The sequence below is a fragment of the Rhinolophus hipposideros genome, assembly GCF_964194185.1.
Source record: "Rhinolophus hipposideros genome assembly, chromosome: 16".
Lineage (NCBI taxonomy): Eukaryota > Metazoa > Chordata > Mammalia > Chiroptera > Rhinolophidae > Rhinolophus > Rhinolophus hipposideros.
The window spans coordinates 38,819,699-38,835,600 of NC_138062.1; the positions used below are offsets into that span (position 1 = coordinate 38,819,699).

Sequence of the window (15,902 nt, forward strand, 5' to 3'; positions counted from 1 at the left end):
GTTCTGTGAGCTACTAGTAAAGTAAACCCAAGGAGGGGCTGGTGGGCAAACCTGATCGGTAGCCAGTGGGTCCAAAGCACAGGTGACAAGCTGGACTTGGAATTGGCACCTGCAGTGCGGGCGGGAGAGGCCGTCGTATAGGAGCAGCCCCTTATCCGGTGGGCTCTGACGCTGTCTCCCGGTGGCCAGTGTCAAAATTGAGTTCATTGCTTGGTAGTGTTGGAAAAAGCACGCATCTGAACATGACTGATGGTAAGTGCCTGGGCACTCATGGTGCCCTGAGGTGGTCTCCTGGGTATGGAGGGCCTGGTGCTCAGCAGCGGGGGGCAGACCCAGCTCCTCTTCTTGCTTTGGATTTCTCATTGGTACAGTGGGAAGGACGATGGAACCTTCTTCCCGGGGCCATGCTGAGGATGGAGACGCCTAGCACGGTGCCTGGCCTGGTTTGACCAACTCGGGAACCTACCCCAGGTAGTGAGGAATGTGAATAGCCAGGGAAGATGCTGAGCTGGCTGGAAGCCCTGACCACCAGACCCAGCCTCTGGGTCTGGCGTGTGCCCCCAGAGGTCCATCCTGCCCTGGCATGCCCCTTCCTGCTGCTCCCAACTCCCCTCCAAGGCCCAGGTAGGGTACCCTGGCCCAGGCGGAAGCCAGAAGACATGGGCAGACTGGCCTGGATGGTAGGGAGAGTTGTCTCCAGGGTCCAGGGAAAGGGGGTTAATTCCTCTGGCATCCAGGGCCCGCCAACCCCGGTCTCACAGGCCAAGTGCTAATATGGTGCTGTTTTCCCGAGGAGGCAGGGCCCAGGGCCAGGCGTGGATCCTCCTCAGTATGGCTTCCCGTGCTGGCCATGGGGGAGCAGGACTCACGGTAGCCAGGCCAAGAGCGCCTGGAATCTGGTTTACAAGGCCCCAGGGACTGCATCTGTGCATGTGGGTTGTCTGGTGTCTGTCTCTGTAGGTGCCCACATTCCAGCCTCGCCCCTGCCCTGCGGAGGGAAGGGGGAGTCTGCTCTGTGACCCCTGCATGGCTGCATCCTCTCCTTGGAACCCTGGCAGAGGTGGCTTGCAGGAAGGATAGCTGGGGCCCACATCACAGAACAGGGTCCCCTCTGAAATGTAGGAGGGTTGGGGCTCTGTCCATAGTCTTGTAAGGTCCTGGGCTAGGAGGCGAGACCTGAATGAGCCCTAAGAGGGCAGATTGAGCTGGGCGCATGCTCTGTGCCAGTCGGTAAAGGGCTATTGCCCTGGGCCACTGAAGTGCCCATCCTCCCCCACTGCCCTCTCCTCCACCCCCACAATCCACTCCAGGACTAAAGGGCTCCCCCTGCCTACACGCGCGTCCAGGACCCAGCTTGTCCATTCTCGTTGGTCGGTGCCAAATATCATCCCATCTGGAGGTGTCGTTTAAGCTTCCTCATGACCCCCTGCTTGCTGTCCCTACTTTCCAGATGAACAAGCAGGCCTAGAGGGGAAGTGACTCGCCCAAGGTCACCTAGTCCCATCTATCCTGTCTCAGCACTTGGGTTCTTTCTCACCGCAACCCATAGGCTCCCAGGGAAGGTACATGAACACTGAGCATGTGTGAGTATTGTGTACGTATGTGAGGGTGTGCATTGTCGTGTGTCTTTTTATGTAGGAGTGTGTGCTGCATGTGTGTATCTATACCTAAGGCTGCAGAGAGTGTGTGCACACCATACCAAGTGGTGTTTGTGTGTCTTTTGTGTGTGAGTGGCTGTGAGTTCCGTGTGTGTATCGTAGGGTGTGTGTGAGTATGTGCGCCTGAGCAGATGTATGTGAGAGCAATGGTGCGTGTCTGAGCAAGGCTGTCGACACATGTGCAAAAGCCACACAGGCCCTGGGACAGAGCCACCTGAGTCCTCAGATGATTTTACAGCCATTTATTGTGCTCCAGTGAAGTAGAAAAAGAAAGTGCTCGAGTTACAAACGCCGCTGTCACATCCACGTATGCCAGTCGCTGCAAACCAAACCGCGTGTGTCCGCTGGGTCTCTGGGCATGCAGTTGGCTCCCACTGCGGGAATGGGGTGGGGGCGGGCAGAGCCTGGGCTCTGGGGGCTTCGCTTGGGGGGGCTTCTTGTCCTGGGGGGACCCACTGTGAGGGAGTTGGGGGACAGCTGGGGTAGCTTTGTTCAGTGCGTCCTTTGGGTGCTGTTGGGAACACCTAGCTCGATCGATGTTGGACCCTGCAGCAATCCAGGGAGGAGGGTCCCCTCCCCCACACCAGCCTCCCAATTTGCTCCCCACAAATGCTAACCCTGTAGGCAGGTGCCAGGGGACTGGAGGGCGCCATGCAGGGGGCGGGGGTCAGCAGGGCCGGGCTGGGCCCTGCTGAGAGCAGCAGCTGGCCTCCCTGGGGAAAAGGCAGAAGGCCCAGGGCCCTATGCAGAGTTGTAGTAGTTGTGTGGGTGGTGGTTGTGGGCGGGCTCGCCCAGCTCCGGGTACTCCGGCGTCAAGCAGTACTTGGGGTCATAGACCTGGCGCGGCAGCCCATACACCGTCATGCCCCGCTGTGAGGCCCCCTTGTTGCTGCCCATCTGCAGGCTGATGTTGCGTGTGTCACAGTGCTCCATGCCCAGCCCTGGCTCGAAGATCTGCCGCTTGGTCCCGGGCGCCGTCATGCCGGCCTGCAGAAGGCAGCGTGTTCAGGCTGTGGGCACGGCGAGGGCAAAGGGCCCTCAACCTGCCCCACAGTCCCCCAACACACCTGGCTTGCTCCCTTGTTCGTGCCCATCTGCAGACTGATGGTGGCCTGGTCCAGGGGCTGGTCTGTGCCCAGCTTGGGGTCATAGAGGTGGCGCCGAGTGCCGTAGGCCGTCATGCCCTGCTGGCTGGCAAACTTGTTGGTGCCCATCTACAGAGCCAGAAGGAGAGTCACCTCAAGGGTTACAGAGCCTCACCACGCACCATGAGACACACTAACATCAGTGGGCACACACAGCCCTCTAACAAGGCACTGTGTCCACCCTGGGGCTACAGACTAGAAACTGAGGCACGGAGAGAGTGCATCACAGCCCAGTAAGTGGCCCAGAGCACCCGGGCCTGACCTCCAGGGTTCAAGTCCCAGCCTGGCCTCTCATCACCTTGATGATCCTGACAAGTGAGCTAGCTTCTCTAGGCCTCAGTTTCCTCATCTGTATAAAGGGTATGATGGTAACAGTACCCACCCGTTAGAGTTGTAGGAGTGAGTTAGGGTATGGAGTTAGAACACAATGCTTGGCATATAGTTTAGTTAAGGCCAGATAATATTGTCCCCCAAAGCCTACAGGGACCAGGCTACTTTCCCGGCCTCCTTGACCTCCCACCTTGGCTCAGCAGCAGAAGACCCAGGTGAGGAAGGGGCAGTACCTGCAGCCCAATGATGTTCCGCCCTTCTCGTAGCTTTTCCGGCTCAAATTTCCGCTCCTGCTTCTCTGCATACTTTACCCCCATGTTTACCTTGTTCCCTTTCGTCTTGGCCTGGGGGTAGAGGGGTGGGCAGGGACTGGCGAGGGAGCCACTGGGTTTCAGGGTTCCCTCCTAGCACCTGCTCTCCCTCTCCCACCCACCCTGGGCTCAAGGACAGGAATGGACCCACTCAAACCCTAACCCAGACTGCCCACCGCCCCCTGCCCCATACCCACCCTTGACCCTCACTCACCATGCTGGCCAGGGCCAGGAGGGTAGACTGCACCTGGGTGTAGTTGGTGTTCTCGAACAGGTCATTGGCCTCAAAGATGTCATGGGGCCTCACCCCATACTTGGTGATGGCCTTGATGAAGTTGCCTATATTCTCCAGCTGGAGGGGAGTCAGTGGTAGGAGGTGGTTGGGGGGAGGTCTGAGGGGCTGTGGCCAGGGGTTGAAAGAGTTAAAAAGAGTCTGGGCTCACCTGGTGCCAATTTTGGGTCGACTCATTGATCTTCTTCACAGAGCCTGGCTGCAGCTTATTGATGAACCTATAAGAAAGAAGTGGGAGAGAGAAGTGACAGAACTCCCTCCTTCCTCCGCGGCTTAGGAAACCCAGCCTTCCGGGGGTATAGGCAAAGCCCTCAGACTTTTCCTTGACTCTCTGCCTTCTCTCACCCCTACATCCAATCCCTCAGCAAGGCCTCTTGCTCTGCCTTCTGAAAACATCCAGAACACCACAGCTTCCCACCACACTGCTCTGAGCCAGGGTCTCTCTCCTGGACTCTTGTAATGGCCTCCCCATGGGCTCCCGGCTTCCACCTCGTCCCCTACAGACCCTTCATCTTGCAGCAAGAATGGCCTTTTCAAAACAATTCCAGTTACTCCCCACTTCAAAATGCTCCCATGGTTTCCTAATTCCTTAGCATGACTAAAAGGCCCCAAGTCATCGGCCCCCAGCTAACATCCTTCCACTTCCCGAAGCCGGCCATTCCTAGCTCTTCCTGGAGCACGCAAGGCACGTTCCGCCTCAGGGCCTTTGCATTGGCTGTCCCCTCTGCTTGTCCCACTCTTGCCTCAGATGTTCACCCTGCTCCGTCCCTCACTCCAGTCAAGGTTCTGCTCAAATGTTACTTCTTCAGAAAGATCTCCCAGACTATTCTATACAAAACAGCAACCCTTCACCCCATCCAGCCCCCATCTTTCCCCACTGACTTCTCCATGGTGCTTTCCACCACAGGCAAGTATGTGATTATTTCATTGATCTCTCGATTGATCCCCCACTAGGTCTCAATCTCCATGTGAGCTCCGAGGCTCTTTTGTTCAATATCTCCAGTGTCTAGACCTTGCACACAGCAGAAGCTCCATAAATGCTGGGTGCATGAAGGACTGCCAGGGTGGGTGGCTCTGCACTCTTCTCTCCCTAAGCCCTGTCGGAGCTGGGACACCAGGCTGTCCCCCTCTTCCGTGTTCCCTGTGGATATGGTAGAAAAAGATACTCTCCCGTCCTCCCCTCCCCCTTCCCAGTACCTAGGCTGCACCTTCCGGAACCTTACCAAGGGCACACTCTGCACCTCATGGTTACCCTGCCCTGGGTCAGACTCCAAAATGTAGACAGGACCTCTGCTAGGCTCAGGGCCCCTCCCGCCCAGCATTAGGGCTGAGGTTGTATCTGGGAGCTGGGAGGGGTTGCGTCTTCCTCAGTGATTTAAGTTCTGAGACAGGTAGACAATCAGGGCCCTCTTAAATTACTGTGGCATATCCCTCGTGTCATCATGCCATGATGGACAGCCATTGTTCCCCATTGTCTTTTAGTTGTGACCACTCTTTCTTGGGACACTAGAGGCCTTTAATGGGCCTGTGTGCCCTGTATGCATGATGGTTAAAAGGCTAGAATGTAGAGACATTTCCGTTGGAACAGCGTGGGACTTTGAGTGATGTGTTTTACCTAACTGAGCCTCAGTTTTCTTTCCTGTTCAATGGGCACAATGATTATTAGCCACCTCAAGAGGACTGTTTCAAAGTCTGAGATATAAAGTACCCAATCCAGGAGGGACTGAGGGGGAGAGATGGGTACCAATTTGGGGAACAGCCCTAGGCAGAGTCTAGGCCACCAGTGTCCCACTCACTCGCAAAGAATGATGCCATCTTTGAGGCCGTCCATAAAGTTGTTGCCTATGCGACGTCCTGTCACCCCCTCGATCCACTCTCGAAGCTCCTGCTCCCGATGGAGGTCGTACTTCTGGGCCAGCTGGGGGTGTGGGGCACAGACATGATGGTGAGGATGCAGGTGGGGGGAAGCTTCGCTCCCTAAGCTTGATATACTTCTTTGTTCCTTCCCAACTAAGGCAATTCTGCCACAGTGTCCATGGAAGTTGGGGGTGGGGTAGGCTGAGGGGGCTCAGGGCCAGGACTGAGATGGCACCTGCCCAGGGGGCCATTCCGGGCATTCTGAGGTTTGGCACCAGAGAATTCAGACAAGGGTGGGTGGAGAGGGGGATACTCTGAGCTGGGGGGTGGCGCCTAGCCTCCTAGTTCCCCCTCCAGGCCAAACTTGGGGCTTTGCTTCCCCTGGCCCTGCCCCTCTTCACCCCCCTGCTGGAAGACTGGGTGCCTCAGGCAGTGGGGGAGGAGACCTAAGAGGGTGCCCCTGAATACTGCCTCGCAGAGGACTGCTCCAGGCCCTCATCTCTGGGGCTCCAGCTCTGGCTGGGGGTCTGGGCTTGTCTTTGTCTTACTCCTGGCCCTGTGCGCTGTGTCTGTATTTCTCTGTCTCTCTCCCCATCTCCCGTGTCCTCTGTCTGTCTCTCAGCTATGCCTGTCTTTCCTTGGCCCTGTCTTCCTGTCCCCACCATCTCTCCATGTCTGGCTGGGGGTGGGGCTCTTGGTTCATCCATCTCTGGGTCACTTTTCAACTCGGACTCCAGTTTTCCTCCCTCCGATGGGAGTGGGGCTCGTCTGTCTTCCCCCCTCTGCCCTTCCATCCCCGTCTCAGCCTTATCTCGCTCCTGGCTTGCCTTCCCACATCTGTCTCTCTTCTGTCTCAGGCTCTCAGAATCACGTTTCTCTAGAACCCTCTCCCCCAGCCCAGACAGGCTCCCAGCCACTGGAGGACAGGGCTGCCCCTTCTGGGGGAGGGAGAGGTGAGGAGGACGGCCCCCTCACCTGGTCCAGGGGCCCTGCTGTCCCCCTCCCCACCAGCCGGATTTATAAAGCAAACCGGCCCTTATATAGCACGGCCCCGCGGGCCGGGCTCCCCAAGGCCGCCTTATATGGCTTGGCGGCTCCGCTGAGCTCTGGGGCCCGGCTCTGAAAGGGGGGGTGGTGGTGCTGGGATGTGTCTCAAGCCTGAGCACCCGCCCCCCACCTGCTCCCTCGTCCAGCCACGAGGATTCCCAACCCAGGTTCCAATCCCAGCTCCGAACTTCCTCTCTGTGGAACCCTGGCAAAAGCCACCCTCTGCCTCAGTGTTCCTGTCAAATGGGGCTGGGATTCCTCTCGTGGCAGGCCTCAAGGGAGCATTCCAGTGGATTAGGTACTTCAAATGTGCTGCCCTAGAGAAGCTAACCCCATTCTGGTGTAAAGAAGGTGAGCCCAGGGTCCTAGCTGTACACCTCCCTTTTGTAGGACCCTAGCTGCTTGCCTCTCCTCTCTGAACCTCAGTCTACCCATCCATAGCATGGAAGTGGTGTCTCAGTACCTTCTTAATTCCAAAATTAGGAGACTCCTGCCGTATCTCTAATGCCCACTCTCTGCCCTCCTCAGCTGTCTCCTTATTCCTTCAAGATCTCCCACACTTTCTGGGCCTCACCTCCCAGGAACCCCAGCTCTCAAGGACTCCCCAACTTCTTTGTCCCGCTAGGGGAGTAGGGAAAATCAACAAGTCCTCTCCCAGGCCACCATAAAAACAAAGGGTTAATGGGATTTTGATCAAGTGGTGTCTTCAGAATGGAACAACTCCCTCTGTTTACCTGTGGCTGCCTATGTGCCCCCCACTCCACCCCCCAACCAAAGCTGAGGGCTCTGGGATGCTCAGCAGGGGGAGGAAGGCAGCCCCTGTGGCACACTTGTCCCTCTTCCCTCTTAGGTTCTAAGTCACATGGGATAGGCAGGAGGGGATCCAGGGAACCCCAAGAGTGGGGCCTCCTGCCTGGCAGGGCATGTGGGCCAGGCCAGGGGAGGCACTCCGGCCCTACCTTGTTCTTGACTTCGGCTGACAGCCCGTAGGCGGGGCCTCGGTTGAAGTGAGCAGAGGACATGCTGGCCAGTGGTGGGCAGTGGTGACAGTGGTGCTGAGGACTGGGCAGCAGCTGAGGCTCTGTCTGTACCCTCTTCTCTCCTCACACGGTTTTGAAGCTACGGAGGCGGCCCGGGCCTCGTCCAAGTCCATCCCATTGGCTGCAGGGGCCTGCCAAGGGGCGGGACACCCCCACCTCGGCCACCCCCACCTCGTGATGTCAGGGCCTTGGTATTGGGAGCTGATTGTGTCATTGTTTCCACCTAGAGGGGCGGCCTGGGTTATTCTTTGAGGGGGTGCTTAGCCAGACAGAGACCAACCTTTCCCTCACTCCTCCCCACCCCCAACTGTTCATTGGGCCCTGGCTGGGTCTCCTAGACTCTTTGTGTCTGTCTCTGAGGCTGTGTCTCTGATGCCATCTCTCCATGTCTCTCTCCAGCTTTGAGGCAGGACAGCGACACATGGTAGTTTAGCAAGCACCACCTTAGATTTAACTCCAGACATAACAGTCCATAACTGTAGGCAAGTTCCTTTTCTCTGTTGCCACATCCGTAAAATGGGTTAATGATAGTCCCTGCTTATGAGGGTGTTCTGAGGATCAGAAGTAAAAAGGCCTCCAACATGCCTTCCCAGTGCCAGGCACAGGGGAAGACTCAGGGAACAGCACTATTTCTGCTGAGAATCTGGCACCAATTTCTGCCCCCTCCAGTCCCTTATAAGGTCTTGGGGGAGCAGAGATCCTGGATCTCACCTCCAACTACCCAAGGGTTGCCTGAGCCACAGTCCCTCCAATTCTGGGGGGACCCATTTCTGGCATCCATTTCTGTCCCCTCCAGTCCCTCATAAGGTCTTGGGGGGAGCAGAGATCCCGGATCTCACCTTCTCCAATTATCCAAGGACACAGTCTGAGACACAGACTGAGACACAGTCCCTCCAATTCTGGGTCTGTGTCTTTGTGTCTTGACTGTTAACAGGTTCCAGGCCCTGGACAGCCCCATGTGTCCCTGTACCAGCCAGGCTGGCCTGGAGGGAACACCTGCAAGCAGCTCCCCCTGGCCAGATCTTACCTCTGGACCACTGGGGGGGGGGTATCATGCCCACATTATGCCACATAGGTCAAGACCTTGTTAGTGACACTTGGATGACTTGTCATCACCTGCCATACTCTAATATGTTAAGGACATGCAGTTTGCTGCCCACATGCCAAGGGCACACCTGTGATGTGCTAACATCACAGCAGCTTTTATATCAGGCCCTGTTCCAAGCGCTGTGCATGTTGTCAGCTCAATCCTCACAGCACTCTCAGAAGTGGACGCTGTTATTATATGAAAGTTAAAGATGGGGAAACTGGGGCACAGGAGTGTGGAATCACTGCCTCAGTGTCACACTGCTTGCCAGTGGCTGAGCAGAATTTGAACCCAGGTCCCTACCCCTAATGCTAAGAGGCAAAGGCAAGTTCCTCAACCTTCGCACTGTTGACAGGGGGCTGGATAATTCTATGAGGTAGGGGGCTGTCCTGGGCATTGTAGGGTTTTAAGCAGCATCCCGGGGGTTCTACCTACCAGATGCCAGTAGCACCCCTTTAGTCAAATATCTCCTGACGTTGCCAAATGATCGAGGGGTGGGGGGCAGTTCTCCCCCATTTGAGATCGACTGGGCTAGACAAATTCTGGCGTGTAATAATATGTTGAAGATACACTAAAATACATAAATGAGCTAACAATTAGCTCCTGCTATGTACTAAATGCATTGGATCTGTTAACTCATTCCTCACAACAGCCTTATGAGGTGGGGTGGATATGAGGCACAGAGGAGGAACCGACTGCCGGAGATCACACAGCACGAGGGTGGCGGAGCCAGGATTCGAACGCGCAGATTCCGGTATTCTGCCCACGCGGAGCAGCCCTCGGCGGGCCACAGGTCGCTACTGCGCATGTGAAGACCCACGCCCCTGAGGAGCTCGTGGCCCGCGCCCCCTGGCGGCCCAGGATGCGGGGGGAGGGTCTGGCAGGGACCCGGTGGTGGTGACGTGCACGTTGACTCACTCGGCCCTGCCTCCCGATCTGCGGCCGCTTGGCCATTTATAGAATCCGCGCCGGCTCTGAAGTCACGGCCCAGGCACGACGGGGGCGGAGTGGAGAAATAGTTGGCGCGCCCCCCGACAGGGCAACCGGGGGTCTCCCTAGAGGACGGCCCTTCCTGGGTCTGTCCTGTCCCTCCAATTCTGGGTCTGTGTCTTTGTATCTTATGCTCTGTTTCTTGGTTGCTCTGTGTCTGTCCCTCCGCGTCGCTTAACCCTTTTCTGTCTCACCCTTTGTCTCTCTGTGTCTCCATGAATCTGCCTGTCACACTGCCTCCCCCCCTCCCCCCCCCACCCCCGGGCCATGTCTCCTCTAGTATCTCTCTGTCTCTGTTCCACATCTCTGGACCACTGTTTTTCTTTCTCGATGTCTCTGCTGGGTAAATGAGAGTAGAGACAGAGAGGGGGGTTGATGCCATCCCGGGGTTCCCCACCCCAGGGGACTCCCCTATCATTGGCTGCTTGGTGTGAGTCCACTCAAGTCCTATCTCGTGTTACCCAGGCCCCAGCCCCTAGGTTTCCCATCTAAATGAAAAGATGGGATCTTGTAGAGAACAGTTGTCCAAAGGGTCCATCCAGTCTAGTCATGAAAGAAAAGCCCTGCGTTTTCTCAACTTTAATAAGAGTCCTCTAAAACCTACCTGACTTTCAGAACAGACACACACACACACACACACACACACACACACACACACACACACACCTCTCTGTACCTGTGAGTCTCCAGGAAAGAGTCGCAAGCCCTTCCCCCTGCACCTGCCTACCTTGGCAGCCCTGTTCTCTTCTGACCTAGTTTTCCCCTCCGGAAAAGAGGAATAGGCTGTTATTCCCAATGGCTTCTGTTTCTGGAGGGCTCACTCCCTGGCAGGCACTGTGCCAGGCTCAATCTCATTTAATCCTCACCACCACCCTCTTGGTGAAAACTCTCAGGGCCACTTTATGGATAAGGAAACTCGAGGTTCAGAGAGGCGAAGCCACTCTCCCAGTGCCACACTGCTCCCAGATCCTTCCCATGTATTTCTTGACTGCTAAGCAAGCTCCTACCACAAGACCTTTGCATGGGCAGTTCCTTCGACCTGGACACATTTCCGCAAGATACCTACATGGCATGGCCTCTCCTCACTTCTTCTGCTCCAATGTCACCTCTTCAGAGAGGCTCGCTCTGACCACCTGCTGTAAAATAATAGCATCCCCTCCCACCAGACTGACCGAGAGGGTGGGCATGAGGGAGAGGAGCTATTCACTTGTGTTTGCACCTGGCATAAAATGTCTACCTCCACTGATTTAAAAAAGCACCTCCTGCTTTCTTTTTCTTACCATCTCCTATTTGCTTATTATCTATCTCATACTATAAGAAGAGAAACCCCCTGGGGGCAGGCTTTGCTTGTTCACTGCTCTATCCCAAGTGCCCAGTACAGTACCTGTACACATCAGGTGCTCAAACAATTCTCGGTGCATAAATAGAATTAAAGGAATGAGCCAGGACTCAAACCCATGTCTGTCTAAAATACTGGTGCTTAAACACACACAAAAGGTACAGTTTCCTAGAATCTCCTTGGCAGAGGACAGTTGAGGTGGGGGTCATCTTTGCATTTGCATTCCAACCCTCCCCAGACCAATTGGATGATGGAGAGGGGGTTAGGTCACAGTCTGTGGCTGCAGTTATTCCAGGCCATTCTACAGCTGCCCACTCCCTTGTCCAGCCGTGAGCTTTGCAACATCTAGTTAAACAAGAGAGCATTTTTAAAAAGTGGACAGGTGACGATCAGATGGGTGAAAATCAGAACACTTGACCAAGGCTGTGGCAACACTGTTGATGAGAGTGGGCAATTTGTCAATAGCTTTCAAAATGACAAGTGTCCTTACCTTTCTGAAGGTGAATTTTATGTGTCAATCTGATTGGGCTACAGGGCTATATTGTCCACATATTTGGTCAAACATTCTTCTGGGTGTGACTGTGAGGGTGTTTTTCAGATAAGATTAACATCTGAACTGGTAATGGAGTGAAGCAGATTGCCTTCCCCAATATGAGTGGGCCTCTTCCAATTCAAGTTGGAAGCCTGGATAGAACAAAAAGGCTGACCCTCTGTTAAGAGACAGTTCCAGCCTGAGTGCCTTCAAGACATTGGTCTTTTTCTGCCTTCAGACTGGAACTAAAACATCAGTGCTTCTTGGGTCTCTAGCCTGCCAGCAGTATTCTGACTGGAACTTACACCATTGGCTCTCCTGGGTCTCCCGCTTGCCAACTTCAGATCTTGGATTTCCCAGCTTCCATAGTCATGTGACTCAATTCCTTACAATGAACCAACTAATTATATATATATAATATATATAATATGTATATATGTATGTATGTGTATATGTATATATATATATATATATATATATATATATATATATATATATATATTCCATTTCTCTGGAGAACTCTGTCTTACCTACTTTCTGAACCAGCAAATTTTTTTTTTGGATAGTCCTAAGAAGTACAAGTGTAGGTGTGAAGAATGACGTATGTGCAAGAACATTTCTTATAGTGGCCTTTTAATAACAAGTCACACTATAGCTCATCAACAGGGAACAAGTGAGATAGACAAAGATGAAGGCAGAATATGCAGCACTTTGTTTCATTTAAATAAAAGCACTGTGGTGCTGTGGTTATGAGTGGGGGCTCCAGATCCATATTCCATGGGTTTGAGATACACCCTGGTGCTTCCTGGCTGTGTGATCTTGTACAGGTGTCTTAACCTCTCTGTGCCTCAGTTTCCTCCTCTGGAAAATAGGCATATTAATAGTGACTGGTTCATAGGTTTATTTTTTTAACTTTTTATTGGAGATAATTTTACACTTACAGAAAAGTTGCAAAAATAGCTTATATACCTTTCACTCAGATGCCCCTGCTGTGAATCTTCCATAACCATAGTACATTTATTAAAACTAAGAAATTAATCTTAGTACAATATTATTAATAAACTACAGACTGCCTTGATTTGGATTTTTCATTTTCCTACTTATATCCTTTTTCTGTTCCAGGACACAATCCAAGATTCCTCATTACATTTAGTTGTCATGTCTTATTAGACTTCTCCAGTCTGTGGCAGTCCCTCAGTCTTTTATGACCTTGACTCTTTTGAAAAGTACTTGTTTGTAATTTTGTAGATTGCCTCTCAATTTGGTTTGTCTTGATCAGACTGAGGTTTTTGCATTGCTAGGAAGGATAGTGAGATACCAGAGAGGTGATGTTCCCTTTTGAGGGGGCATATGATGTCACTATGAGTCATCGCTGGTGATGTTAACCTTGGTCCCTTGGTTAAAGTGGTTCTGCCAGGACCCTCCACTGTGAAGCTGCTATTTTCTCCAGGGTTGTTTTGAGGACTGCGTGTTAAAGGGTCTGCAAAGTTAACACATACCATTGTGGTCTCTGTTAATAAATACAAAAATATGTAAAGGCTGCTGTTTGAATGACTACTTCTGTGAAGAAAATAAAAGCCGTAACTGCCTCAAGAGGGGAATGGACATTGGGAACTCTGAAACCAGATTGCCAGATGGCAACCCCACCAACAAACACGAGTGCCCTCACCCACGCTGACTGCTCCTGCGCCTTAGGTACGCGCCGGGTGACAGAGGGCAGTAGCGCGCCGGCAGCTGTCCACGTGGCTGTCAACGTGCTGGGGCGGGGTGCGCAAGCCCTCCTGGACCAACAGCTGATTGGCTGAAGTCTGTCTCAGATCGACCAATCACAGGAATCTTGATAGGGCAGAGACGCTGCCACTGCGCAGTCATTGAGGCATCCTAAGCTGGCTGCGTGTATCTTCCTGTCCCCTTGCCAGTGTCCTGCGTCATGGAAGCCAAAGTATTGCAGAAATGGCTTTCTTAATGGGGGCAGATAACTGTCCTTGACTAGAGCCTTTGCTACTGCCAAGCCCTCATTTTATGTGCTAGTCCACTTAGATTAACACCCTAAAACTGAAGCTTTCTCCAGGAGCCCAGGACCTCTCCCTCACCACTTCAATCTGACCTAATTTCTTATCACTTATCATTTTTCAGTAGACGTTTTAAAAATTATGGTATAGTTTATAACAAAATTTACCATTTTTAAGTGTACAGTTTTGTGGTATTAAGTACACACGTATGTTGTACTTTTTTCATCCTCCAAGACTGAAACTCTGTCCCTATTAAACATTAACTCCCTATTCCTCCTCTCCTAACCCCTGGTACCCACCATTCTACTTTTTGTTTCTATGATAATTTGACTACTCCAGGGACCTCATATAAGTGGAATCACATAGTATTTGTCCTTTTGTGACTGGTTTATTTCACAAAAGGACAGAATTTCCTTCCTTTGTAAATCTGAATAATATTGCTTTATATGTACATACCACATTTTATTAGTTCATCTGTCGATGGACATTTGAGTTGCTTTGATTATTGCGAATCACGCTGCTATGAATAAGGTGTGTAACTATTTGAGTCCTTGCTCTCCATTCTTCTGGTATATATCCAGAAGTGGAATTGCTGAATCATATGGTAGCTCTATTTTTAATTTGTTGAGGAGCCACTGTGCTGTTTTCCATAGTGGCTGAACCATTTTAAATTCCCATCAGCAGTGTACAAGGGTACTACTTTCTTCACACCTTCATTAACATTTGTTAGATTATGCTTTTTTGATAATAGCCATCCTAATGGGTTTAAAGTGTTTAAATAGACTTTTAGAGTATATAATGTATAGAGAAAACTATACAAATTAAAGCTCAATGAATCATTTATCACTTTTTAAAACTTTTAAATTGAAATATTAAAGTAAAATGCACAAAGAGTAATGGAGAGCTCAATGAAGTTTTACATATATATACCATGTAATTGCCACACAGCTCAAGCTATTTTTTAAAAAAAATTCTTAATCTAATAATAACCATTATGTTAATCACATGTAGCATTTTACATTTTTACTGATAGTTTTTGTTTTGTTTTGTTTTGTTTTTTTGCTCACTGGCCCATGTGGGAATTGAACTGGCGACCTCGGCATTAGGAGCGCAGCGCTCCAACCACCTGAGCCACCAGGTTGGCCCCGCATTTTACATTTTTCCTTCATGAATTTGGAAAAAAATTCTAAGCATTTGGCGAACTTAAATTTCTTTTCCCTTTTCAAATTAATTTTATATTTCCCTCTGGATCCAGCACACAACACGTATTTGTTTTAAAATATGTATAATGAATGTATTTTGATGCTTTGTTTTAGATGGCAGAATGACGGAATACATAAATCTAAATAACTAAATTAATACACAGAACACAGAGTCAAGCTCTACACACAAGCAAAAAGGACTGAAAAATGTTATTAACAAAAGGTAACATGGTCGAAGTCCAAAAGTAGATTAAGGTTAACAAGATGATAGACGAAATCATATCCAAAAGTTTTAGAGTTTGCACTTAATATTTTTCAAGCTGCAAATAGTTGTAAAATATTTCTGTAGAACATGGGTCTTTTGTCTGTATTCCCCATTAGAATGCCAGCTCCCCAAGGTCAGGAATCTTTTTGTGCTCACCGCTGTTCCTCGAGGCTTAGAGCCGTGACTGGTACAAAGGAGGCACTCAATGAATGCTTCTTGAGGGAATCTGAGCCTTCTGGTTGTGGGATGGGCACAGCCTCCACCATTCTGGCCCTGGGTCCAAGTCTACAGCAGGTTTAGGGGAGCTCTTCCACATCTCTTCAACACCTTCCCGCACTCTGCTCTGGGACATGAGGGCTCCCCGGCCTCATGCTCTGGACAGCATGATATGGTATACTCACAGCACGTTGAGGATGCCCACGGCCGGTGTAGCCTAAGTCAATACCCCTCAAGCTTCAAAACAACATCACACTGATGCCAGCTACACAGACCACAGCCAGAGGCACACCACTCAGTAAGGCCATTAGCAAATTGTAGGGGCAGTTCGCTGTACTCAGCAACCAATTTTGGACAGTAGAGGGGGGGTCAAGGTGAGGGAGGGAAAGGGGAATGCAGGAGAGGAGCAGGAAGGCCCTCACATGTCCCCAAATCCAAGTACCCCAAATTGACAAAGGACTGTGAGCAAATTGGCATAGAGGTCTGTGAGGTGATGCAGGCTGCTCTGGAGCTGGGGAAAGATGGGGGAAGGCAGTGGTAGGGTAATTAGGCATGCAAAGGCAGTCACATGGTACTGTC

General features: G+C 51.7%; 1 protein-coding gene across 1 annotated transcript; it reads right to left on the minus strand.

Annotated features, from left to right (window-relative positions):
• Positions 1-1,883: 1,883 nt before the first annotated feature.
• CNN1 (calponin 1) lies at positions 1,884-7,743 on the minus strand. The gene is made up of 7 exons (XM_081076952.1): positions 7,600-7,743; positions 5,533-5,654; positions 3,888-3,954; positions 3,659-3,796; positions 3,367-3,477; positions 2,726-2,872; positions 1,884-2,645 (listed from the first exon to the last, which is right to left on the minus strand). Exons 1-7 carry the CDS (start codon positions 7,660-7,662, stop codon positions 2,400-2,402), a joined length of 894 nt encoding a protein of 297 aa, XP_080933078.1. The 5' UTR covers positions 7,663-7,743; the 3' UTR covers positions 1,884-2,399.
• Positions 7,744-15,902: the final 8,159 nt, after the last annotated feature.

Bases quoted from the DNA above. Each gene is read 5' to 3' on its own strand.
- CNN1 (XM_081076952.1), bottom strand. From the start codon at position 7,662: ATGTCCTCTGCTCACTTCAACCGAGGCCCCGCCTACGGGCTGTCAGCC. The intron at 2,873-3,366 runs GTACTGCCCCTT...CTGGCTCTGTAG, and splicing joins GGAACATCATTGGGCTGCAG to ATGGGCACCAACAAGTTTGC. The intron at 2,646-2,725 runs GTGTGTTGGGGG...TGCCTTCTGCAG, and splicing joins CGAACAAGGGAGCAAGCCAG to GCCGGCATGACGGCGCCCGG.